The following is a 27717-nucleotide window of genomic DNA, read 5'->3' as shown; positions in this document are numbered from 1 at the left end:
CCCCGGCGGAAGAGGAAGTGGAGCCTCCCCGGGAGCCGGGACCGAGGCTGAGTGCTGGGCGGCCCGGATCCGAGCGGGTGGCGGCGGCCGAGGACGATGAGGGCCGCCGTGCTGCTGTGGGCCGCGCTGTGCGGAGCGCTGCTCCCGCCGGTAAGGGAGGAGGGCCCGGAGCCGGGCGCTGCGCTGGGCCGCACCGAGCGATCACGGGCGGTGTTGGGGCCGGGCCGGGTGCGGGCAGCCCCGAGCGGCTCCGTGTGTCCTCCCCGCGGGGCCGGAGCTCTCGCCGTCTCCAGACGCGGCGGGGACTGTCCTTCTTACAGCCCGGCTCGCAGCTCCGGGGCGGGCTCGGTGCGCTCCGAGGTGTCCTAGGCCTCCCCAGCCGCCTTCCCCTGGGCCGGGCCCCGCGGTTCCCCTGTCCGTCTCCGGGCCCAGGGCGGCTCCGGGTGCTCACGCAGATCCGGGCCGCGCTGCCGCTCCCGGCGCTGGGCGCTCGCGGCCTGTTGTTTTGTTTGAGTCGTTGTATAAATGACACTTGGATTAATTCATGGGGCAGCACGTCACGGCTGGATGTACAGTGCATTGGGAATGCCGGGGTAACCTGCTGCCTAGTGGAGCCGGGAAACATGGAAATGAAAGATGATATCACCTGTTGAAGCTGTATTGAGGGTACCCCTGCACTCAGTACTGCCCTGCTGAGGGTTTCTTCCTTACTTCTTTTTTTTAAACACCTCTTTTTTTTTTTAAACTTACTTTGGTAAGCCATAATCCAGAGTAACCTGCTGGATGGTCTGAAGAGTAGGCGCAGTTTTCTTTATCACTGCGAGCGTGGCTTTGTGTGAAGCAGCTCACGTCTCTGCAGAGTGCTGCCTTGCCATCTGTGAGCCCCATAACGCTGCTGTCAGTTGCATTGCAGTTTTCTGATGTTACTCTGGCCTTAACCCTATGGTTTGCTGCCACTGACATAGGCAAGTGTTTCCTTGGCAGCCTGTACAACTCCAGGCTGTGTCCTGCCTCTTCCTGTGCTCCACCTGTCCCTAGCAGACTGGTTCTAGTTGAGCTGTTAGGTCAGCTCACTGGTCCCAAGAGCAGTGCCCCAGGACTGGCAGCACGAGGAGCTGGGGCTGCTCAGGCAGCAGACACAAAGAGAAGGATCACTGCTGCTCTCCAGGCACGAGGAGCTGTTTCTCTGCTCACAGTGCCCAGAGGGAGGGAGTATTTGTATCACAGTGCCATTGGAGAACTGTGAGTGTTGCTTGTTCTGTTCATGCCAAGCCTTTCCTGCCTTCTTACCCTTCTGTGAGGTTCATGTTTTTACTTGCTGCCTGTAAAGTACCTTTCTCATGTTCTACGCGTTTGAGTTTCTTGTATGTCCTATCTGGATGCTAACAATGGTGGACCTTATAAACTCAGGCGTGGCTTGATCTCCATGCCCACTGAATCAATCCCATCAGTACAGGTGTTCTACATGGAGGGGTTGCCAGTGCGTTCAGAAGCAGAACATTGAGCCCACGGTTATATTCCTGCTGCACCTGGGGTGCATAGTAGGAAAAATAAGGATTGAAAGATGGCTTATTCTCTATGAAAGGTGAGGAATTATACATGGAAGGCCTAAAGATGGTAAAAGGAGGCATGAGGAGGGAACCGCTGGTCAAAAACTGGCAACAAATTGAGTGCCATTGAGAATTGTCTTCATTGAGAAGTGCCTGCAGCCAGGGGCAGCAGCTGGGCCCTCTCCTCAGGTGGGAACATTTTTCTGAGGCCTTCAGTCCCAACTCGTGGCCTTTGTCTTTTGTGAAAGAGGAAAACTGAAGTAATTGCAAAACAATATAGATTCAGTTGGATGCAAAATTACTTCAGTTGGGATGTTCCAAGCGAGGTACAGCGTGCCATGTTTATCTTTGTTTTTTACTTCTAGATTAGAGCTCAGCAATGAATATGTCAGGGTAAGCATCCAGCTCTGGGTCCCTCTCCTGCCTTGTGAGCAGGAGTTGTATTCCCTGCTTCATCCCTGGAGCAGGAATCCTGCCAAACACAACATGCGTATCAAATCAGCAAGTAATCACTCCTTTTAGGCAGGCTTGTGCTAGTGTAGCATTAACACTTGATTTTCTGGAGCACAGAAAGTACTTCTTATTCTCTTTCAGGGAGTAGAAAGAGCTTTAATGGATGGAAATGTCAGGGTTTTGCACCTATTGAAGTCCCTTAAGCTTTTAATTTGCCATTAATTTGTAATTTCAGGTGGCTGCATTTAAGAGGGAATCTTGGTAGTTCTGTACTAGTGATAAATCAAGGAACAATGTGTCTCACCAGCAGCTGAGGAACTGCTCTGTGCTAAACAGTTAATGTGCTTGGGCCCTTTGACACAGTTCTCCCAGCAGATGTTTGGGCTCAGTGGTCCATAGAATGGATTCCTCTGAAGAAGGTTTTTGCTATTCAAGCCAGGCAGACATAAACCTCTAAAACAATGTTGTCACGTGGCTTTATTTTCTCAATAGGTCTTGTAGAATAATGATAGCCAGCCTGAGGAGGGAGACTTCAGTACACTCTTATTGATTAGAGCTATGTATCTGCCAGATATTTGGGGTTCTGACCTGTTACCCAGCTTCCCATCTCTCATAGAATCAATCTTTTCATGTATTTTTGAAAAATTCTGGAGGCACTTTCTGTTCCCGACAGATTTTTAGGGGGACATCTCTACAGTGATGGTCTAAAGTTTAATTCAGAACACCTTGCTTTATTGCAGGTAAATGCAGATGAGGGAATCCTGCACGCTTCTGGAAATGGTGTAACTCCCTTAACAAAGGATTACTGCATAGCTTACAATTCTAACTGGATATCTCTCCCAGGCAGCCTGGACAATGCTGTAAGTAGCTTTTAAACATACTTTGTAAGGAAAATTAGATCACAAGATGAATTTGGGTCAGCTGTAACTGATCTTCATTTCTTTGAGTTAAATTGGTGCTACACTGAAAACAATGGATTTCTGCATTGAACATTTGTGTACTTGAAGTTGGTACTCTCTCTGTTTAAAGCCAATGTAAAATACATTATCTTTTTTCTTCAATGCCATCATCGTGTCTGAGTTTTAGGTTGGCAAGTGATGTTTTCTTTTATATGTTTATAAAAACGTTGTAAACCTGTGAAATGTTTTCTTTTATTTGTCAGTTTGATTTCCTGTTCAATTGTATTGAAACTGTGTGGTGGAAGAGGAGACGGCCTGAAACATTCATCCTGCCACATTTTTGAGAGTTTTTCAGTCCAAGGTGTAAGGCAAAAACACTTCTTCATCCAGCATTCCTCCTATAAACAGGAAATGCTTTGTGTTTGGAAGTGGTGAAGGCAGTATTATTCGTCTCATTTCTCTCCTTCCCCTTCTGTCATTCATTAGCAGGTTAACTCTGTGTAAGACAGGAAAATCACCTGTCTTCCCAAGCATCCTTGCTGTGCTACTTTGGCCACTAGGATGACTTGGCTAACAAGAGTCAACTGTTTTAAAATCATTGTCAGTCTTGAGTTCAACTTTAAGAACAGAAATATTTTTTGAAGCACCAGCTGTTTTTGAACTCTTGTGCCTCAGGGTTGCTCTGTTGCACTGGTTGAGTTGGGTTTTGTTTTTGTTTTTGACCCATAAAGGTTGAAAACGCTACAAAATGTACACTGGGTTCTCCAGAGCTAGAGGCAGCGATTTTCCAATGTTATATGATATTCCAGTGGAATTTATATGAATATAAGGTTTCCTATGTCATATGTTTAAATTACAGCTACAACTGCTGTGAAACTTGCTACCAGCAGCCAGGTGTTTCAGCTATACATTGTTCTAAACCTCCTTCAGTATTGTGGGTTGGAGAAACTGTTGCCCCGATGTTATGTTGCTAAATGCGTGACTCCTTTTAGTTATGCCTTTTTGTGGCAAACCTCAGATTAGGCAGCGTATTAATCAGTCCTTCAGGTAAGTGTGTTATCAAACTGCCTTCTCTTCTCTCTGCAGACGTTCAGGTCTCTGGAGAACCTGACTTCTACAGTACTCTGCGATTCTTCTGAAGTTCCCACTGTTGTAATGAAGGACAAAGCCGTTGTCGTGATGAGAGGGAACTGCACTTTCTTGGAGAAAGCAAGAATTGCTCAAAGTTTGGGTGCTAAAATGCTGTTGATTGCCAGTAAAGCTAGGCTGGTAAGTTACAACATGTGATTTTCTTCTGTACTGAAGTAACGTCTTGTCTTTTTGGTCTGAAGTCTGAGGTAGTGTTGCTCAGAGAAGTCACAGAAGCAGAGGACCACAGGGATGTGTGGGATTCCAGAGTGAGTTGTTAACCGTCCCTGCTGAGTGCAGTGCTAGTGCTACTGCTAATGGGACTAGAGAGCTGTGCTCCCTGTCATCATAAGTAACATTTTGTTTTACATACACCATGAGAATAAATCAGGAAAACTTCATCCAAAACTGGAAATATAGAGGGCACGGGCACATCTCTGCAGATACTTCTGTTACTTTTTTGTTCTTTATTGCAGCTGCAAAATATAAGTACAAATATTTGCAGTTTCAGAATTTGTGCCATCACAGAGAGTTGATTTTTGCTTTGAAAGCATAGAACATTAAAAACATGTTTTGTTTATTCCTTATATACTGCAAAAGCACAAGACCTTCATGAATCCAGATGTGTTGGTTTTAGCTCCCATTTTTGACTTGAGTACATCCGCCTTTGTTAACCTTTTGCCAGAGGTGAAGAATTAGCTCTGTTTTCTTCCCTACAAGTATGACAAAATTAAAGGATGGCCTGCTTATAGAAACCTGCTTAGCAAATAGACACAACGTATGTACCGCTGACTCTTTCTCTTCTAGTCTCCTCCTTCAGATAACAAGACTGATTTTGAAAATTTATCTCTACCAGTTGCTCTTATAAGATATGACGACATAGTGGATATGCAGCTGGTAAGTAATGTAATTTCAGCATGTAATGGGTATGTATAGTGTAAGGTTTTTGAACAAATAGATAAAATAATTTCAAATCAGATGTGAATGTCTCCCTGATTTGAATGTGCCTTGGTACTCTTTGATAGGATGGATATTAAGTCATGAGTAAGCTTCCTTCTTCAAGTTAGTTTGAGAAAACGTTTAATTAGAATGCTAAGAATGGGAAACAATACTGGAGGGAGGGTAATAAAATCTTCATCTTGAACAAGATAAGTATTCTTCCAGTAGACTCGGACAGAATTGTGGCTGCCTGACAAACGTCAGGAGCTGTACAGTAGCAAGAACATCTGAGCTCACATCTAACAGCGTGGTATCTTGCAGGCAAGCAGTCCCTTGTCAAGGTGGATCTTAAACCACGTGTGATGATTATTTTTTTAATTATTAGTATTATTTTACTTTTTTCTTAATTATTGCAAGATGATATGTTCTGTTTCTGTAGCATGACAGCATCTGTTGCAGAGAAGCTAGTTGGTATAATTTAAGTTTCTGTGGATGAATTCACGGTGAGATGCCATATGGGTAGCATTGAATCTGGCAGTTTGGTATCTCCTACACGTATATTCAGGGGGATTCATTTTTGTTTGATTTGCTCACTTTATTTAGTGTCAAATAGCTTTGCTAGGCAGAAGTTGCACTCTGCGTTTTCCAGTAAATAGCAGAGGCTTGCAGCAGCCTGTGCAGTCTTAGCTCCTTGGATTGTATTTGCAAGTTCATTTCACCATTTCTGCTCTTAACCTTCAGAGCTGCCATGGGAAGTTGTCCTAGGTAAGTATGTGAACTGAAACTGTGCCTGGATGTCTAGGATTATGGTTATTTTCTCTGTTTTCCCAATTAGGATTGGTTCTTGCAAAGCAATGATGTAGTCATGGATGACTAGTTTTGGTTTAGGTTGTCCTTTGTCTTGAAATGTCTTCATTTAAGCAAGAGAAGATGATGGTTTTTTTTTCTTATTTGAGTGGCTGTAATGCATGTCTTACTTATCTGGAGGGAAAGTAGGGCAAGGAAAGATCCCTGATTGACGCAGACAAGACTCGGAACAACTTGATTGCCTTGCATTGTTCCGTGTTGTTTCTATGCAGCTATAACAATTCACCAAGTAACTTTGCTAGTAGATAAGCTGTTGAATCAAGGAGAAAAAATACCCTTATTTTTTTAGAAGGAAGCTGTCTTCATGACAGTAGTAAGGATTACAACCTAACCCTCAGGTGATTCTTTCCTAGTTCTGGTGTGTTTTTTGCTAAAGCCTTCTGTCACATCACCAGCAGTAGCTGTTCTGAATGGCACGTGCTGCCCAGGTGCTGTCAGCCATCATACTCTTCCCCTACTTCATCTGTGTTTGTTTTATTGCTTTTCAAGGCTTCCAGCTTTTTCATTAGAAGAGTAACAGTCCCAGTCTGAGGGGAGCTGATTGGTGTTTTCATGCAAGACTTCATTTCTGTTAGCTTTCACCATTTGAATCAGGTGCATGAGAAGTGCTGGTAGCAACACAGCATCACAGACCTTATGGGAAGTGGGCAGCTCCTGTGCTGTGTTTCATTCTAATGCTCTGTGGTGGCAGTTGAGACTTCACAATTTCTTAGTGAAGAGCAGAACAATAGTAACAAAAGGAAATGATGAACTGGGTTTAGACATAGAATCATAAAATGAAGGTCAGAAAAGATCATCCAGGGCAGCCTCCCACCTCTTACCAATACTGCCTGTTAATTTGTAGTTCACTGCTGTAGATGTGTAAGTCGTTAGTTTTTTGTTTGTTTTTATTTACAGGTTGCAGTAATGAGAGTAAGACTTCTTGCCTTTACCTAATTTGTTTCACTTCCTACAACTGTAATGTTTCAACAGTTTTTCTTCTATATGTTCTAAAAGTGTGATAATCTCTTCTTCCATAACTTGAGGCAAAGGAATGATTCTGACTTCTGCAGGCTGCAAAAAGGTTAATTTCTGTAATTATCTAATTCAGGTGCTGAGATGAACCTACTTCCTTCACAAGTGGCTGGTGTTTTCCACTGCACTGTTCAGCTTCCCATTCAGTCTCTCCACTGCCAGTTTGATCTTCCTGTAGCCAAACTTGCCTGACGTTCATATTTTCTGCTTTTATCCCACATGCAGGCTGTTAGCAAATCTGTTCTTCTGCCATATCTCTGAAGTCTTTTCTCACTGTGGGATTGCTTTAGGTGCCCTGGCTTACTTCAGTGACAACAGCAAACTTTGCCCATCACCTGTCAAATTACCATCCTTTCTTTGAGTCTCACCTTTCAGTCTATTTAAAGCATGTTGGTTTCGCTGTCGAGGCTTCTGTACAAACTGGTACTGGTTATGTCTCTGCTCCCTCTCACCTTTTTCAGTATTACATTTTTTGAGTTGCTTGAAATTGCTTTCTTTTCTTTTCGAATCCATCTCAAAACCTGTTTGTGAAAACTTTAAAAACTCTCTGTTGCTGTGAGTTTTCACCGTGTCCTGTCTGAAGCATCTTGCCTGTATCTGAACTGTGAGCTTTGTGGTTTCAGTATTGAGAGGCAGGTCTCTGCTCAAACCTCAGTGTTTTTCAAGGTAATGCACTTTAGAGATGCTTTCCTGCAGAGATGAGGTCTTTGCTAGCACTTGGTGTATTTTGGAGATGAAAAGCATTTGGGCTGCAGGTATAACTTCCAGAAGTGTTGTAAGATGGCAAAGAAGTACCTTGTTCTGTCTATATGTTGTCACAGCAATAGTAATAAGGCTGTTTTCAGATCTGAGCATCCTGAAGGTGGCATGAAAGGCACTGGTGCTCTACAGCAATAAAAATGTGGACTATGTTATACAGTATGTTAAAAATGTGATTGCTGCCCTTGTGTACAGTAAGAGCAGGAAATCGTATTGCGCTGGAAAATAAGTAACACTGTTTCCTTCTAGTCCTCCTGAACCAACTTGTATGTTGTTTTTCAGACCCTTGGAAACGAAATTAACGTGACTCTCTATTCACCACCTTTGCCAGAGTTTGATTGCAGTATGGTTGTCATCTTTGTAATTGCTGTGTTCACTGTAGCACTCGGGGCCTATTGGAGTGGAGTAGCAGAACTGTAAGTCTGTACAACAGAACTGATTAAATTACATGGACTGCAAATTCTGTGAAATCTATAAATGTGATTATTAAGAAAAAATGTTCTTTTAGGGTACTAGTTGAAGAGTTAGAAGATCCAGGTGCAATTAGGTGCTTCCCCTTGAGCTTCTTCTGTATATGTGTAACACAATTGTTGTGACCTAAGCTGCTTAGAGTTTTCTGCTTAAAACAATTTAATTTGATTAATATGACAATATTTTGGAATAAGAAGAGTCTGAAGGCAGGTTTGACAGGCATGCAAAAAAAGCATAAGATAATGTACAATTTCCTGGTCTCTTCCTCTGCTGTATCCCTCAGCATGTCTTTGAGGAACCCTAAGCATTAGTTTGTACAAGTCCCTGAGGGGTAATGCAGCTCTTGGCAGGATGAGTGAGACTTAGTGTTTTGATAATATAGGGTTACCAAATACCCTATAACTAACATCATAACACTCCAGTATATGTGGCAGAAAGTATCATGAATTTCAGTGACACCTTCAACATCCAGTGACGCAGGAGGTATGTATACATATATGGTCTGCTCAGAGACCTGTACAACTTCTTTCCCCAGCTGGCTGGGTGGCACCTTCTGAGATGTCTGCACTACAATTCTGTCACTGGGAGCACTCAGGAACACAATTCACTTGTGTCTGGGTGGCTCCAGCCAAAGTCCATCCAGGATAACTACCTCAGCTCTGTGCGTTATTTGGTGGATGGCAGCAGAGCCAGGGGGCAGAGCAGCTCTGGGACAAGGCAGGGGAAATTAGATGCGTGTAAGAAGTATGGTGTGTAGCCAGAGCAAGGAAACAAGTGGTTAAGAGAGATTTCTGCACGGTGTTGGAGAGCCATGCAGCTTTACTGAGTGAAATGAAGCATGCTGTATGCACAGAATTTGTTTTAGTCGTGAGTTAAATTGGATGTAGCTGGTCTTGTATATCTACACACACTACAGGGGCCAGCGTGCTTTACTGCTTACAGCTTCATGCTCTCTGTTCTAGTACTTTGTTCCCCAGAACTCTCAGTGGATTGCATGTGATAACTACGACTTCCTCTTTCCCACTGGTTGTTATGCAAATAGTAGTGATTTTTTGTTTTCTAAAGAGATTAAAGAAATAGAAGGGGGGATTCTTTCTTAAAGGTTGGATGTGATTATACTTCTTTTTTGCCCCACAGTGCTTTAGGGTGTGGCTGCACTGAATGCTAAAATAACAAAATGTGATGCTGTCTCCCATATTGGAGGGAAAAAAACCCTAGATGTAATTATATTAAACTTGTTAGACGTGCACTTTCATAAGTCTAGGCTGAGCTTTTTTTTTCATTTATTCAAAGCATATTCTCTAAGAAGGTGATTCATCTTGCTCCTATGGGCTTTTTTCTTTTGAAGGTAGTTGTTTCAGTGCTGAATTCAGCATTTTGTTGTAGGTAGGCACTGGGATCCGTCACGAGCATGCTATCTGATGGGCAAGTTTCACTAGTGTCTGTACAAAGAGTAGTAGGGCTGTCTGCTCAAAGAACAGAGAAGAACACAACAGTTTGTCTCCTTATTTTGGATGGTGAGCTATAAATACAGAGTATGTGTGCATAGAAACTTGACTTCTGGTGAAAATGTCATTTACTCTGTGTTCTAAAGGTAAAAGCATTAGTTACTAACTGCCTTTGTTAATCTTATTTGTGGGGGTTCTGCAGAAGCTTACTGAAATTACAGAATTGAGGTTTTAGATGGCTGTGCAATGTGCATGGTTTTAGTTTATCATGGAGATTGACTGTGTTTAGCCCAAGATATTCTCTAGTCAGAGGTGATGTGCTAATAAAGCTGTGAGCACACATCCTGAAAAGAAGGTTAAAAGTTTTGATATTAGGCAGCTTTTCCTCATACTGATCAGGATTTTGTTTGGGAATTCTCATTAAAGTTGACAGTTCTTTTATTGTTGGAAAGGAGGGCAGTTAAAAAACCTTCTTCTTGTAAACTGTGTTAAGTTAGAAGCACGTATCTTCATCAACAAAGCGGAGAGAAACCAAATTGACAGACATACAGCTTAGATAGAAATAAGGTTTAGATCTAAATGCTTTCAGTCTGATTGCTTTATAACAAACAATCATAATCCCTTATCTGAATATGTTTGTCATTTTCCTAATATAGTGAGAATTTGAAAGCAACAGCAAGTCCTGGGGACAGAGAAACAAGACGGAAGAAGGAGGAAAATGTTACTTTCACCACTCTAACAGTTGTCTTGTTTGTTGTCATCTGTTGTGTCATGCTGATTTTACTTTATTTCTTCTACAAGTGGCTAGGTAAGAAACACTGGATAATCTCATCTGATGTCTTTTTATGCATGATCTTATTAGGTGCCTAAGTATGAATAACTGGATTTCTAACTGCAAAGAAGACTAAGACAGGGAAGGTTTAGGTTGGGTATTAGGAGGAAGTTTTTCACACAGCCGGTGGTGATGCACTGGAACAGGTTGCCCAAGGAGGCTGTGGATGCCCCATCCCTGCAGCCATTCAGGGCCAGGCTGGATGTGGCTCTGGGCAGCCTGATCTGGTGGTTGGTGACCCTGCACATAGCAGGGGGTTAAAACAAGATGATCATTATGGTCCTTTTCAACCCAGGCCATTCTATGATTTTGAGATATGATTATTATTATTTAATTGTGTGCTCTGTCATTAAGGAGAAAATTGAAAAAATGTAGTTAGTAATTAACAAAGAAGGAAGCTTTCTTCTGCTGTCTTATAGTCTGCCCGTGCAGTGCTCCTTCTGAGTGAAGTTCTGTGGAGGAGAGGTGACTGGTGGGAAGTTTTAAGAAAGAAAGAAACCCTCCTTGATAAATACTGACAGTCTTGAGAGGATGACAAGGAGAACTTTTCTTTGGAGTCAAAGATTTGTTTTGTGTATCACGCACAGTTGACCTTGAGTTTGTGGTTCCAGTGCCCTCGTTAAAGTATCAAGCTAAATGGCACTACCCTGATAGAAAACACTGAGGCACAGTAGCAATAAGGTTGTTTCTTGAATGGTGCAATTTGATTATAGTCTTGTTTCCGACCTGTTGATTTCTTTTTCCTTCTACCCTCAGATCATGCAACCAGAAAACACGCACTGTTTTAAATGGCATTTTCTTGTACAAATGCTGTAGCTTTCATTCTGAAATCAAATTCCTTCTAAATTCAGTCTTTCTTAGAATTTATTCTAGTTCACCCTTCTGTTTCTGCAGAAGAATCTTCACAATGCTCATGTCTGACTCTGTTTAGCTTTAGTTGTCTTGAGCGTATGGGCAGTGCCATGCTGGCTAAACTTATCTAAATAGAAGAATGATGGATCTTTTAATTTGATCAATAGTTTTAGCTTAAAAATTTCACTTCTTTACTCAATTTCAGGTGAGTTTTAGGAAGAAGTGAAGGCAGAGACCTCTTAAAGGAGAAAGGGACAGGAGGATGAAGTGAAGAGTGAGGCCCTTTAAAGGCGGAGAAATGGAAGGGAGTAATAAATTGGACAGGGAGAAAAGAAAATGTGAGCAGTTCAAAGAAAATATGTAACATCTTTTTCGAAGAAGCCTTAGTTCTGTGCACTTTGGATCAGACACGAACTGTTACCATGGTATGATATGCTGTTCTAGGGAAAATTCTGTATTTAATTAAAAACAAACAACCAAATAAAACCCCACCACGCTGATGTGATTACCACAGCATGTGAATGTAAATCCTAACATCATTACTTGACATTAGGATCAAGTAACCAGTAGAGCTATACAATTTCCCTTACCCAGCCTCTCTATGTAGACTAAATTCCAGATTTTTATAGGTTTCTAAGGTCCTTGTATATTTGTTACCTAAACTTAAATAATGACTCAAGTTTTGGGTTATGGAGTTTTCTCTGTTGTTGCTGGTGTGATGCCTTTCTGGTAGCTGGAATTAATTCTGAGCAGGTCTGCATTAATAAGAAATTAGAAAGGTGAGGGTACTGCTCATACTAAACTAAAGGGCGTGGAGGAAAAGTAAATACTTTAGGAAAAAAAAAATCCTGACACTCCCTCAAGTTTTCTGGCTTTTATTGGTTCTGTTGCTTTCTTTGGTTCAGTTATAAAAGGTTAAGCACACTTGCAACTTCACAAAGAATTAAAAGGGAGATGATCTTTAAAGGGCTCATACTGGCACAATACATTAACAACTTAATGTTACAACATTACTATCTTGAATATACGGAAGAGAATTGCACAAAGTATGCATGAACTTGTGTTAGAACCATGCTATAATCATGGTCTTTAAAGCAGAACAATGCTGATGTGTGCGTTTTTTTGTTGCCTTTCTAGAGGTGCTAAAAGCAATTGCTTATTTAAATATACTTCTCAGACTGTGGCGTAATTGTGTAACTGAAGTGCTACAGGGAGTGTTTCCAGCACAAAGCTGCTTGTTTGATCCCCTGCAGCAGCGTGGGGGAGCAAAAGTGAGAAAACTTGTGGGTTGAGATGGGGTTTAAAAGTAAAGGAAAGGCTGTGAGCACAAGGAGAGCGGAAGGAGGAATTCAGTCACTCCTTCCCATTAGAAAGGCAGGTATTCAGCTATTTCCAGGCCTTCATCCTGTGTAATGATTACTTGTAAACACAGATGCCTCAAATGTCTTGGGACTTCTTGTAGTCCTCCAGCCTACTTGCAGATGGACAGAAGTGTGTTATCCAGGCTGCATTGGTCACACATGCAAAGTGCAGCTCTATAGAGGCTGCTATGAAGAAAATTAACTATAGTCCAGACCTGTGTTGCAGTCAAAAAAAAACAACCCTAAGCAAACAACAGTTTCAATTGTCTGTCTGTATCTCAGGGAGCTTACTGTAAGTTAGGATTTGCAGTATATCACAAGTTGGATCTCAGAATATAAGGACTCATCCCAACCAGATAGTTCACAGCTGAATGGAAACACTGGAAGGAGCAGAACGTTTAGAATCCTGAAATGCCACTGAAATCATCTGTCTGATCTTGGAGTTGCTGAAATTTTTATGGATGAACAGACAAAATGACTGCAGGGAAATTTGGTGGGAGGAGTATTAACAGAAATTGAGAAAGCTTGTAGTTGTAAAAAATCCATCAATTGTGGCTATAACCATAGAAATGTATCTGAAAGCAGTATCAGATGTCACATTTCTCAAAGAAAGGAGAAGAAAAAGGTTGGCTTTTGGTCTTTGGTTGTGGATGTTGCTTTGTTGATTTTCAGTTGTTTGTTTTGTTTTTTATTGCTATTTGGAGATGTCTTGAGGAGAACAAATCACGGCAGAGACATCTCAGAATTTGGCACTTTTTTTGTAACCTGTTGACTGTGATCTCCAACCATGGTGCACTGAGTAGTGCTACCACTGTTAACAGCTTGTACCACGTGTACGTTCCTGTTTGCCATGTTTTTTTTCCCTACTGTATTTTGTCACTGACTCCCATCTCTCACTCTTTTTATCTAGTGTATGTTATAATACTGGTCTTCTGCTTGGCATCTGCAATGAGCCTGTACAATTGTCTTGCTGCATTAATAGGAGAAATCCCTTTTGGACAGTGCAGGTACTGTATGCCACTCTATTTTTATGATGTATCTTCTGGTTTCTATTCCAGGTAGTGTGAAAATGTGAATGCAGCTTGATAAAGTCTGCAGTTGCAGAAACTCCTGAGTGTTGGTGAAACAAAGGAACAGAAAAGGGGGTGTGAGGATGAGAATGCTTTGTGAGCCTAAGGCACTGCAACAGCACAGGCATGTGTTTCGTCTGTTGTGGGCTTTCCTTTCACTTGATTACTTTTCTTTCAGGATTGTGTGTGGCAACAGAAATATTGAAGTGAGGCTTATTTTCCTTGCTGCGTTCTGCATAGCAGCAGCTGCTGTTTGGGCTGTGTTCCGAAATGAAGATAGGTGAGTGACGCATTCGGACTTGAAAGGGAAAGATGAATAATTGTGCTCAACAAATTTCCTATTGTGCAACTCATTCTGGCTCATGGTGTCCTTCTACACTCCAGTGCCGATTTCAAAGAAATTATAAAAGTATTTATGAAACTTACCAAGTATGGGAGTAATAGAGAACAAAGCTACACAAATGAACTGTGTGGTATTTTGGAGTTGCAAAAAAAATTATGAAGGTGAGGATCAACAAGCTTGGTTGTTACTGATCACCATGGAGTACAAAGGTGCAGAAACAGGAATGTAAGCATGAGACCATAAATAAATTCTGTAGTAAAATCCTCTGTAGCATCTAAAGCCATGCTGCAAGCAGGGCTTCTGGTCCACTTGTTCACTGAGCAAGTGGGCAGCCATACAAGTGAATATCATGAGCCTGCAGTGTCCTGTGCTGAACTCATTCTCTGTATACGATACTGACATGTTTATGATTAGGGAACAGTATAAAAGCTAATGTATTGTTGCAGTTCTTTTAGCAGTGTCCATAAAAAATAGCATCTTGCTTTCTTTTCCCTTTTGCAATCTTGGTATGTCCAGCAAAATCTAAAATATCAGTGTTATACGTGGATTCCATGAGTAACATGGACAAGGTGTAAAGGTGTGTTCTTATGTTTAGGTGGGCTTGGATGCTGCAAGACATTTTGGGAATTGCTTTCTGCCTAAACTTCATTAAAACACTGAAAATGCCCAACTTTAAGGTACTGTAAGTTACAAATTTCTTTTTTTAAATTAAAAAAAGGTGTTCTAATGCCATGTATCCATATGTTTAACATCAAGAGATAGCTTTTCTGTACTCAGGAAGCATTGGAAAACAATAATTATTTACTGCTTTTAATAATGAAGAATAAAAACATTGGTATGATGTGGTTTTCCCCCTTTTTTTTCTGCTTCCTTCCCTCTCTATATATATTTTTAACATTGTGGTACAGTAATTTTAACAGAAAGTAATTGTGTAGTCATTGAAAATTTATAGTAACAGTTCTTTTGTTTTGCTTTTTCTTTGTGCCAGTCCTGTGTGATACTCCTAGGCCTTCTTCTCCTCTATGATGTGTTTTTTGTCTTCATTACTCCATTTATCACAAAGGTATGTCTGTGAATTTCTCTTCAAAATAAAAATAACATCTGGCCATTGTGGCAGTATTTTTGTCAGACAGATTAGTATTTTCGTATTCTTGAGGCAGAAATGCAGACTTCCTTTTCTTTCTTCCCATTTAAGACAGCAGTGCTTTAAATTCCTGTCTTATACAGGCCATAGGTGACAGTGCTTGTTCAGGTGCCATGAATTTCTTAAATGAGTTAAGTCTTCTGCCGTCTTAGACCCAGAAATACTCTGTCCCCAATTGTGTGACAAGGTGATGATGAGAAACGACTGTTCTCCAGTTTTCTTATTCTTCCTTCTTTTGCTTTCCCTTTTATAGAACACATTCGTACTTTCCACAGCACTCATTTGCAGTGTGCTATGAACTGTATGCAAATATACTTTCCTTTCTTTGGAAGCAGAAAGGTCATGGCAGAAAAAGCTGGCACCTCTTTATCTAAACTTCAGCTATATATGAATTGTGGATTTGTACCAGGTAGCACTGCTTTCCTTCTGATGGTCAGGATTTTTCCTGAAATTTTCTGGAAAAAATAGAAGGCTGAAGTCCAAGCATTTCTTTGTAGATGCAGTATTAGAATGCTTTGGAATAATAAAGTGCTAACTTTGGAAAAATAACCTTAATTTCAGAATGGGGCAAGTATAATGGTTGAAGTTGCAGCAGGTCCTTTTGGAAACAGTGAAAAGGTATGAATTTTTGTTTTAATATTCACAGCGTACAAATACTGACATTTTGTAGCTAATTCATAGTGTGCTTTTCGGCATAACTTTCTCACAAAATATAGCCAGCTTTTGCTATTTTCTTTTAAGTATTAAATACCTGTTGACTTGGGTTTGATCCTAGAATGATGGAAACTTGGTGGAAGTCCCTACTGAACGCTCAGCTCCCCATGAGAAAGTAAGGATTGTATTTCAGATACTGGATTTTTAAATCATTCCCTCTGAAAAGACTATTCTTTTGGGGAAAACCTGACTATCCAAATTTCTCTTCAGGGCCTGGAAATCATTGATCGATACTGTATAGTTAGGATAATAACCCAAACTTGCTATTCTCATTATATGATTGAATTCTGTCTTAAGTTGGTTTTGGTGCGTGCATATTATTTGTAAATCTCAAATCCCAGCTTACCTATTGCCTTAGGCATTATCTGCTCTCTGTTGGTTCCTGGTTTTTACTTTAGGTTCTACCTATTTTGAAGTCCTGCATTAGTGATACATTAATGATACTAAAACTGCTCATTCATTTAAAAATAATAAGATGCTTTAAATTAGATTTATGTGGGCTTCTAAAATACTGTTTTACAGTTACCTGTGGTTATTAGAGTGCCTAGACTTGAATACTCAGCAGCGACACTGTGTGACATGCCCTTTTCATTGCTGGGCTTTGGAGACATTATTGTCCCAGGTGAGCAGACATTTTTGGCAATTGTAACTTACTTTGGTTTTGATTCTCAACTGACTTACATTAGGATTTATTCTACAAAGTAATTATTAAACCAAATGCAGCAGTTTGTGTTGCTGTTGAAAGTCAGAGTAGAAGAGAGCTCGTTGTGTTACAGTATAATTAAATAGTGAACAGGTTTTGTTTTTTTTCCCACTTTTCTTTAGCACTGCATTTTTTTGACCATGCGAGTCCCATAGATAAATCCAGTTGTCAGTATTAATGAAATCTCACTGAAATCTGGCAGAAAGCAAGGATTCTGTGACTTAATAGCATTTTTGTGTCATAGGCTGCGTAATTAGAGTTGAGGTAATGGAAAATGTATCATCAAATTTTTCTGTCTTTCTCAGAAGATCTGAATTTGGCCGTAGCTCGAGTCCTGGGCAAATTACTTAGGTACAAAGCACCATCTCGTGATGACTCTCCCTTTTCCCATGATCTGCACTGGTGCAAAATGGCTGATTGCTAAGAGCATTAAAATTCTACTGAAAAAAAGTGTTAAAACTGGGTTGTTACTTTTTTGTCTTGGTGCCTTTGAAGTAGCACTGATATAACACAAAGTACTTAGCTTGCTTAAAAGTAAGAAAACCTCCAAATACCCCCTCAGGACCATATTTGTGCTATGGTTTAGATTTTTCAATATTTACTGTAGGATTTCTGAAACTGGTTCTTGGCTTCTAGAAAAGAATTGGGAAGAAGATAAAACACATTAATGGAAACTCTTATTGTAATTCCTTTCTATGCTGCTTTGATTTGGAGAATGGAGGAGAAAGAAATTCAAGGCTAAACATCTCATTAAACTATTAAACTGTTTTTCCTCTCTGTTCAAGGCCTTCTGGTTGCCTATTGTCGAAGATTTGACGTTCAAACAAGTTCTTCTTCTGTATACTATGTATCCTGTACAATAGGTAAATTGAGATTTATTCTTTTTCCAGCAGTAGTAATCTCCATGCTATTTGTTTTAATGGCAGAACCACATAGTTTTCTCCAAATAAAGGTTCAACGTTGTCAAATCTTTTCGTAATCTTTTTAGTGTGGCTGCCCATACTTTAGGTGAGTATTTTTATATCTGCTTTGATAAAGCATGCAAATACATAACAATCTATTGTCCCTCTTCCATTATATTAGCAAGGTAGATACTAATTAAAGAAAAAAATGTATTCCTGGCTTACTACACTACTGGCTTTGTTTAAAAATATACTTGCTCTTGATTGTGTTTTATAGCTTACGCCATTGGTATGGTGCTGACTTTTGTTGTTCTGGCATTAATGAAGATGGGACAACCTGCCCTTCTCTACCTTGTACCATGTACACTCATTACCAGCTCTCTTGTTGCTTGGAGACGCAAAGAGATGAAGAAGTTTTGGAAAGGAAGCAGTTATCAGGTAGGGTGGATGCACTGAATGTTTTGGTTCTGTTAATTCCTTTGTACGTATGCTTATCTAAGTACTTGGTAATACCAGCAGTCCATTTATTTTTTCTAGTCTTAATGGTTAATCTTGTATAAAGAAGAGCAGGAAGCTTGGATTCTTTGAAAATCTTAGCCTTGTATGTGGTATGACAGAATGAAACCTTGAGGAGAATGGAATAGCTGGCTCAGTACTCATAGAAGGTCAATTCTGCTGATTTATTTTTTTTTTAACAGTTCCTATCTATCATCTTGATGTGGTATAATATTAGTCACTGAGATGAGCCTGCAGATTCCAATCTGCAGCAGTAGTCCTGTGTTAAGAGATGGTTCAGAGGAGTTGGTGATGAACAAGAATTTTAGACATTGGATGGTTATCTGTTTCCTATCCCAGTGCATGTGTACACATCAATGGGATTCTGCATTTCCTCTGAGGTACTCTCTGCCACTATCCAGGCACTGCAGTACCTCAGTACCACCAACCATCTGCCTCTGCCTGTAGACATGCACACCTTGCCCTGATCGTGCCGCAGCTGTGTAACTGTATGTGTCAGGAGCCCCTGGCAGCTGGCATTTATTCTAAGAGGGACTGATCTCAGTATTGCTCTAAGTGTAATGCTAGAGACCTGAAGTGCAACGTTGTTTGAGTTCAGAAACTATCTGCTGTATCTGGGCTGTGCTGAACTCAGCTCAGAGAAGGGAGAGTTGATTGTGAAAGCTGATGGTGCAAAGGAGCAGCTTCTGCTTACTCAGCTTCTGGACTGCAAAGTTGAAGTGGAGCAATGGAAGCCAGGTGATGGCAATTCCTCTAAAAGTAAAACTAGTGGTCCTGCAGCCCCTGAGGTAATGTCAATTAGCATTGCCTTCTGTTGATGCAGTTAATGTTTTGCACCTGTGCCTGCTTAAGGCTAACTGACTTACAGTTGATCAGGGAAAGATCATCACTTTAACTAGGTACCACATATCTTTGTCTACAAAAAGTCTTCTCTTTTGTGGGTCTAGCAAATAGAAATGTATCTCTGTAGGTCCTAATGAGTTTGGTTTACCATGCATTTGAATATAAATTGGTGGCTGTTTGCTACTCTGAAATATGCGTTACATATCGAAACACAGTTATTCTGGCTCTGTTGGGAAAAGAGCTTCACTATTTATTTTCCTCGCTTGAATTCTGAGTAAGGTCAACCTATCGGCCTAAGCAAACCTGGCAAATCTCTAGCAACAAAAATTTCTTGCACTTCTAATAGCAAATCTCATACTTGGGAGAATTATGTTGCCATAGTAGTTACTTCACATCCTTTAAACTGGTTCCTTGAAGGATTAAGACTGCTCTGAACTTTAGCATGTTTTGAGGTCAGATGATCTCATTTCTGGCACAATTTAAACTGTTGATTTCCACCCCCACTACTCCACCCCCAGTTAGACTTGTCTCTGACTGAATGCTTTTGTGTAACTTCTAGTAAAACTCTTCCTTTTCTATCATTTTCCAAAGATCTTTTCTATGCTGTTCTCTTTTCCTGAGGATGTCATTCAAGTTATGCTCACAGAATGCTGTCATGTTGATCTTATACGTTGTCACCCCAACATAAGGCTGTAATTTGAACTGCCCTTATTGATACAAACAAACAAAAAATCCATGCAACCACAATGTCCAAATCTTCAGCTTTCAGTGCTTGTTCTGAGGAGAAAAGATACGGGGAGGTGACAGGATTACCTTTAGCTACCTTGAGCCTGCTGAAACAATGGTAATTCGGGCTTGACTAGAAGTGCTCCATGGATTAGGGGTGACCAGACGTCTGGGGAGCTTTGCTTTGTCCTTATGGGAACAGTGAAACCTTGCAGACTTGACCGGCCTTAACATGCTCAGATAGGGGCACAGCAGGATGTACAGGGTGTCAGGTGACTGAGGTTCATGAACGCTGCTATTTCTTGTAATCCAATAGTTAGCTTTTTTTTTTTTTTCTAATTTAAAAATAAGTTGTCATTGTTGTATATGATTTTAATAATTGAATGAATTTTATTTAGGTGTCGGACTCCCCCAGGACGCCTTTGCTACAAGGTGTGCTTATAGCCTTCTTTTAATGCAATTTGATTAATCATATTATGGGATTTTTTTGCTTTTTGTCCCCCTCTGCTTCCTCTTTTTGTTCTTCTTCTCATCTGTTTTCCTTTCAGTTTCTCAGAGTAATTCATTAGAAAGGAGTTAGCAGTGAAGTCAATCTGTAAACCTGCTTTTATTCTCAGTTGTTTTTTCCTTTAAAGGAGCACAAAGAACTTCATGAAGTGTGAACAAAGCCGTGATTCCCAAGACTAAAGGGAGGCTCTGTGTTCTTTTTTTAATTCTTTACCTTCCCAAATCCCTAGGAGTGTAACTTCAGGTGTTTAAAAGTGGTGGTATCTGTGCTGTTACTGAATACATGCGAGATCCCCAGCTAATTGTTCTGTGCTGCTGCACTTTCCTAGAGCTAAACAACAGTTTCATTGTCTTCTGTCTGTTACAATGCTAAGCATTTTAATTTTAATTTGTCTTTAGTAACTGCTTCTGCAGTCTCTCTGTGATCTTGCTGCTCAGCGATTTACTTCATCCTTTACTGTGCAGTGCTTGCAGCAGGGTAGGGGGCAAGGATTCAGACCAGCTTTTGAGGTCTCGCTGCTGCACGGCTTCTAGACTATAGCGAGGTTTCACCTTGGTAGACTGAAGCTCATGACTGCTGACACAGACGTGGTTTTTATTTTCACTGTCCATTGTCTGAAGCACAGAACGTAGAGAGCAAGGCAAGTTTTCAAATTTCATCTTTTTGCAGAATTTAAGCATCCAAATATAAGCTTGAATTACAGTCAGACTAGTTGTGTATGTATGTTTAAAGAGCAGAACTTGTCTGCTTGCTCTTTAAGTTTAGATAAAGGAATATTTCAGATAGCGAACTTTGGCTGAGTGTATCTTAAATTCTGAACTGGAAAGTACTTTTCTCATTAGCTTCTCTCTTCTAAAAGTGTACTTTAACAAGTTAGGTTTGATTTAAAAGCCTTTATAATAGAGAAACTAGATACTAACCCAAGAGGAAGCTAAGAAGTGGAGAAGTTGGTTACACATTAAAATCAGATGGTCAGATGGTATCGCTGCTGTGAGGTTTATAGTAAGGATTTTTCTGGGTCTTTTAGATTGCTTATACTCCTCACCCCTGTTTGTGCGGTGATGTTTGATGCTTATTTCCTAGTTGTCAACTTGAGAATACTATTTAGATTTGATCCATACAATCTATGAAATCATTTCCATAACACCGTGGAAAATCCAGCAGTCATAGAACTTTCTGGTCTTCCAGTTGTGCAAACAGTCGTGCCAGATTTATACAGCTGGTCAGTGGGAAGTGCTTAGAAATGTTTCTTACCTTTCTCTGAAACAATAAATCAGCAGATTGGCATGTTACACAGCGAGCATCCGCTGCTTTGTACTGTCAGTTTAAATTATGCTTTCAAGATGCTTGTGAATTAATCACAGGTGTGGTTTAAGAATTATGTGAGTGCAACGTTATTGGAGTGAATCTTATTTTCTAGTGTGCTTAAGTGTTACTTACTCTTTTTTGTCATGATGCCCCAAGCAGCCCCCCAGAAATGTCAGGAATTTGGATGTAGGAAAAAGGCTGATGAATTTCTTTGAACACTGATAAATGTTTGTCAGCTCTCCACAATGTACAGTCTGATTCCCGTGGCTCTTCTAAGACTTAAAACACCAATTTTGTCTATAGTTTTAGCACTTTGCCTTCATCATGCATTTGGTTGTCATAAAGATTTCTGCTGCTTCAGCAATGGCTTTGAGGATGCAGTTATCCTGAGAGAACCTACAACTGAGATGAACTTATGGAAGAAGCTACTTAAGAGAAGCCTTCATGTTTAGAAAGGCATCTATTGTGCTTGACTTCCAAGCTGTGGGCTATCCTTGCCATATATTGTGGAGAGATTAGAAATAGCAGGTTTTTTGGTCTTGTGAAATTTATGTTTATGTGAAAGCCCAAAATACCTTTAAATTTAGAATCATCATAGAATGGCCTGGGTTGAAAAGGACCACAATGATCATCTTGTTTCAACCCCCCTGCTAAGTGCAGGGTCGCCAGCTGCCAGACCAGGCTGCCCAGAGCCACATCCATCCTGGCCTTGAATGCCTGCAGGGATGGGGCATCCACAGCCTCCTTGGGCAACCTGTTCCAGTGCATCACCACCCTCTGTGTGAAAAACTTCCTCCTAATACCCAACCTAAACCTCCCCTGTCTCAGTTTAAGACCATTCCCCCTTGTCCCATCACTATCCACCCTTGTGAACAGCTGTTCCCCCTCCTGTTTATACGCTCCTTTCAAGTACTGGAAGGCCACAGTGAGGTCTCCCTGGAGTCTTCTCTTCTCCAAGCTAAACAAGCCCTGGTTTCCTCAACCTTTCCTCACAGTAGAGGTGCTCCAGTTCTATGAGCCATTCTGATTCTAAAGGGACCTCAAATTTACATTAAGCAGAGACTTTAAAAACTAAATACATATGGTGTCATAACCACATTTTGTGCTGCTTATCTGATTCAGAGGAGAATCTTTCATGTTGGGATGCAGTGAGTTGTTGTGAATAATGTCAGCTCTTCCTTCTGGAAGCAGTTTGTCACTTTAATGTGGGAAACACTTTACAAAAAATGCTTTCCAACACTGTCCTCTCTATGGGAGCTGTTGGACGATACTCCCTAGGGTAAAGGGGAAGCCATATTCACCATACTTGGTGTAATGTGGTACTGGTTGGTTTTCTTTTTTAATTCTTTATTTGTTGTGTTTTGTTTTTCCTGGAAACAGATAATTGAATCCTCGTTTAAAATGACTGTTTGGTTTCTGTAATTGTAGGGAGTGTTTTGCTTTGGTTGACTTTTGATGTGGGTTTTTGGTCATAGTACAGGGCCAGTGTTCTAGATATACAGAAGTGAATGTAAGGCTGTCATTGGCACAAGAGTTTGGTATTCGCTGCTGGACTTCTTGTGTGCTATTGCTATTCTTAGGTGTATCAGCAAGCCTTAATTCTCCTAAATTCCGATGCATGAAGGTCAGAGGTGTGAAAAGACCTCTTTTGATCTTAGTTACCTTGATATTGTGCCCACCAGACTCTCCTAATCCTTACTGTGAATCCCAGTACCTTGTTTCTGCCTTGGATGTGTTGTCACATCTTGCTGTATGACACGCTGGTGCACCTGGATTTAAAGCAGCTTAGTTAAAATAACCTAATTTTAGTAAGATATGTTTGCATACCTTGCAGTGACTGTGCTACATTGGTATAAAAGGATGTGGCACAAATGTGGGTCACAGGTAGAGAAAAGGAGAGATTAACAGAACTACTCTTTTTTGCCCTGTGTGGAGAGTCGTACTGCGCTTAAATGCTTGTGATACAGCAGTGGATAGGGAGACAAGCTGCCTTTTAGTCAGGGAAGAACAAAATTGTCCTGTGTTACTCAGGGGGCTTCTAATCAATGGCATTAATCTGACGTTAAAATCAATTGGGTGATATTCTGGCTCATGTCGTCTTCTGCAGCACGTCTTTACAGTTCCACTTTTTTAATTCTTTGTAAGATAAAAGGAAAGTTTACAAAGAACACATTCGCAATACAGCTCGCTTGTGCTGTTATGAAAAAAGACAGAAAGCCAGTCTTTTCTATTCAAGCTATTGCTTGGTAACTTTAAATGTTAAGCAGGATCATAGGCTTTATTTCCAGTTCTCCAAAGTGTGTCTTTGAAGTTTTCTCTTAACCTCAATCTCTTCTTTTGTTTTCCATTTCAGTAATTGAGACACTTAAGATGTGTACACTTAATTTCTGGAAGAATACTTGAATCTTTGGACAGCAAAAGCTTTTATAGTGGAAAGCATTAACTAAGAGAGCTTTGATTACTTGGCTTGAATACTCTTCTGATCTATATAGAGGACTTCCTATCTGTATGCTGCTAAAACACACTCCTAACATACGTTTAATTATATTTCTCTTAGCTAACAAGTGCTTGTACCGGTGGGGGGGGGGAGGGAAAGCAATATTTCTGTATAAAGAACTATCCTCTTTTTTTATTACTTTTTGTACCTAGATGATGGAACATCTGGATTACCCAGGAAATGAAGAAGGCACAGCACCAGCCAGTGAGCAGCCTGGAGGACAATAACATGTAGGATTCTGGTTTAAAATAGTATTGAGATTTTTTTACAGATGAGTTGCAGTAAATTTGGTGAAATTTTTGGAGTATTTCATACTCTGTGTAGAAGGGTTTTTACTCATGCACCTATATTTTTATGAAAAATATTGTTAATAACATAAGAGTAATCAAAATAGGTCTGCATTTTTACAGCCAAAACATATCTAATAAAATCGTGCCTTATTTTGATTTAAATAAATGGATATTTTCTATGCAACTTTCCAAATGTTCTTCTATACAGTGTATTTTTATAACATCTTCTTGCCCATATCACTTTGCATGAGGTGTTTTGTTAATTTTGAGTAAGGCTGGTCAAATTCAATTTAAAAAATAAAGAATAATAGCAGAATTCTTCACAGGATTTCTTTGCAGATTCCGAATGTGAAGACAGACAGAGTAATGTAACCACAGTAACTGCAGAATGAAACTGTAGTTCCGTTACTGCGAGTAATTGAAGAAACTGTGTGTGTCAATCTCTGTAGATCGTAAGCCATAAAGCAGATAACAGGGCAGATTTTAATTTGTAGTTGTGAGCTTTCTTTTTTTGTATTATTTTTCTTGGTGGGGTTTTTTGTTTGCTTTTTCTCTGTAGCTTCACAGGTTTATGCCTTGATCATGAAAATTGTTAAGCTTTGATGCACGTCTTTGGATTATATGCATTGTCAACCATCAAAAACACTAAAAGTGTGTGTGGGAGGTACTTACAGGGTGGCACTGGAAACTTAGATGCAGCTCCTGGAATAGCTGGCAAACAAGATGGTGTTAAAGGCCAGAAGTTTTTGTTCAACAAGTGTGATGTAAATCTTTGAGAAGGGAAAAAACCAAGAATTTTATGTCTGGGCTGGTTCTTCGCTCACCTGTCGGGACTTGGTCTATATATGTGGTCTTCGTTTGGCTTTGCATCAGTTCAAAGAGGTGGGGGATGAGAGGGCAGATCTTTCCAGCTTTTGTATCTGTGCTGTAGCTTTTTTTTTTCCTTTTCTACATGAAAGAAACAACTGTTTCTGAAAATTCTTTGTGGTTGGTAGGCAAACAACAGGTTTGAATAGTATTAGCACTGCTTGTGTTAGTTAAGGCCACTCAGTGCCTTTGTTTAACTTGATTAATCCTAACTTGTTGTAGCTTTTTAATACTCTGAAGTTAAATACTCTTAAAGACTTGGAAAAGGAAAATTAGTTTGAATCACTGATTTGCTTTTAGAAGAGTTTGAGTTTGTGTGCTTGTTTGATGATGCTTCTTTTTTTTTTTTTTTTTTAGTTCTTTTGTGGGGGGAACTGCAAATTGAGGGGGATTAGGCATAAGAAATTGGTAAAACTGTAATGCTAACAATTTACACCAAAGACAATTGGAGAAGTCAACAAGGAGCCACTGAGTTCACTTACTGCTACCATCAGGTAGTCATGACAACATTTTTCCTGTTTTTAATTGAATGTAATTCCTATAGTCAGTACAAGTCCAAGAACCGTACAGAAAACAACCAAATAAGCACATGCTGGGCAATGGCAGTGCAGCCCTTCCTGCGGTGCCTCACGTAAGTGCCTCAGTGTTGGTCTGAAGGTCACCTCTAGACACGAATAGTTAGGGGCATGTTGGCTCAGGAGAACTCACACTGGTTAAATCTAGTTGAGCTAGATTTGCTTTGGAAGTATGCTTATTAAGACAACTGTAAAACTATATTGTCAGTTAAAAAAGGCTTACTGCAAATGTACTTACTGCAAATACACTTAGCTTGGGCTAAGTATAAAGTTTAAAATGTTTTGTTCTCGAGAGTCCTGATGTAAACAAACTTACAGTCTCAATGTCAGTTGTTGCTGTTCACACAAGTTGACCATGGTGCCAGTTGATACGGGTAAGATAACCACCTTGTTTGTTGCTTTGCAGTTTCGCTAAGAAAACAGGAAGGGTTTTCAGGTTACAAGGTGCCTGTCATACCTTTCTTGATCGAAGCCTGAGCTGACAGCCTCACAATAAAACGATCTCATGCACTATCTTTAATTTTTATTTAAGTCAGGCAGCTGGGCTTGCTGACACTTAATCAATTACGGCATTCCTTGGAGTTCTGACAGCAGGCAGAAAACTGTGCTGGTCTGTTGTCATGATCCTTGACAAGCCCAGTGTCTGCCAAAGCCAAGTGGTTGTGTAGAAGTGTTTGGAAATTCCTGGAAGACGTGGCATTGTAACTCACTGCAACTCAGAGCACTCAAAGCTATCAGAGCCTTTGTAAACCTTCATGAAACGACTTCTTTTTCTGTGAAATCTTCTGTGTAGAGGATTTATGTATTTTTTGCCTGTAACTGATAATGGTACTGATAACAGACTAGTATAAATGAAGATGATTGTTGTCAACAGAAGTGTGCATTCAGCAGCTGGCTGTGAAAACTCTGTCGTGTTCTGTGCCTAATTATACTCCATGCCTGATAATGCCCGAGGTTTCACACACGTGCTGTAGTTTGATGGGATGTAAACTAACCTTTTCCTTTTAAATGCTTAGGAGCTTAGTTTACAAAAATGATGGAATTTTAAATTTTATATAAATAACTGGTTAGTTCTGACTACTGAAATTAGGTTTTTATAAGCTTAATAGAATTCATTGCAAGACTTCTAGTGGTTTTGAGTGTTTCTAATGTTAAATTTGGTTGGGCTAAACACTATGTTAAAGTCATTTTTAATAATATAAAAACCTTGCTACTTTACTTTGTATGTTTACTGACGACAACCCCCTTTCTCGTGACTCTTAAGTTATCACTTTAAGATTGTTATTAATAAATGTTACGTGTGTTTAAAAAACAACACAGTTGAGCAGTTGCTTTGATTCATCTTTTTCTTATTGTGAAAAAATGGGAAAATGGTTACGACTCTTAATAGCAAGTTAATTAAAATGCATTTTATTAACCCTATAAGCAATGTAAATGTGGTTCTTATCCATCCTGCCTTAGGTATAGAAGTTGGTCTGAATAGAGGGTGAGTACTGACGTCTGTGAGTTAAGCAGCGGTTTTACTGGGCTAACTCAGGGTGTGCTTATTGCACAACTGTTAACCATGGGCTCTGTGAAAGTATATCTGACAAACAGTGGTAAGTTAAAAATGTAACACATGCAAGCTTCTTGATGGCAACAAGCTTATTTGAAAGCAGCCTAGGAAACAGTGCTGGAACAGTGTCATTCAATGGAGAGCACTTAATCTGAAATGTGAAGGCCAAGAAAAAGCCAAGCTTCAGTATTGAATACCAGGATCGCTAAGAAATCACTGAACATGGATATTTGATATGTGATCCTTGGCACACCCTTAGATCTCTGTGATTCTGTTTGTATTAGGAGTTGAATGGATTTTAAAATACTTCTCCCTCTTCTGCTCATGTCCTGGAGCCTCTGGTAACAGTGATTCACAGTAGTGGAGCATTTAAATAGGAGAAAACTCTCCGAGACATTGTCTTCCTTTAAAGTCCAAGAGAGGCTGGTTGCCTTGTGGTACTTTCATTTGGCATTGGAGGCTGTCTTGCATAAGTTGTACAGGAAATCTCTCTTCCCACTCAACCAAGTCTGTAGGGTGGAGGAGAAACTCAGCTGTTGTATTTCAGTCATGATTAACAGCATCTTAACTTGTTCTTCCGCAA

At 40.2% G+C, this 27717-nt stretch overlaps 1 protein-coding gene across 4 annotated transcripts; it reads left to right on the top strand.

The window, feature by feature from the left end:
* Positions 1 to 10: 10 nt before the first annotated feature.
* SPPL2A (signal peptide peptidase like 2A) lies at positions 11 to 26894 on the top strand. 4 transcript variants are annotated; one of them, XM_015872863.3, is made up of 17 exons: positions 11 to 150; positions 2744 to 2863; positions 3989 to 4171; positions 4838 to 4927; positions 7892 to 8025; positions 10185 to 10336; positions 13484 to 13580; positions 13822 to 13923; positions 14582 to 14663; positions 14975 to 15049; positions 15692 to 15748; positions 15906 to 15959; positions 16367 to 16466; positions 17333 to 17410; positions 17727 to 17887; positions 19933 to 19966; positions 24000 to 26894. In XM_015872863.3, the coding sequence occupies exons 1-17, from the start codon at positions 97 to 99 to the stop codon at positions 24029 to 24031; spliced, it is 1605 nt and encodes a 534-aa protein (XP_015728349.1). In that variant the 5' UTR covers positions 11 to 96; the 3' UTR covers positions 24032 to 26894. The 4 variants fall into 4 exon arrangements, with proteins under 4 accessions (XP_015728349.1, XP_015728351.1, XP_015728348.1 ...); XM_015872865.3 differs by lacking the exon at positions 15906 to 15959; XM_015872862.3 differs by lacking the exon at positions 19933 to 19966.
* Positions 26895 to 27717: the final 823 nt, after the last annotated feature.

This window comes from Coturnix japonica, chromosome 14, assembly GCF_054131305.1.
Source record: "Coturnix japonica strain WE chromosome 14, WE-NBRP24, whole genome shotgun sequence".
Taxonomy (NCBI): Eukaryota; Metazoa; Chordata; class Aves; order Galliformes; family Phasianidae; genus Coturnix; species Coturnix japonica.
Note: the sequence above shows the minus strand (reverse complement) of the source record. Positions and strands in the feature narration are given on the sequence as shown.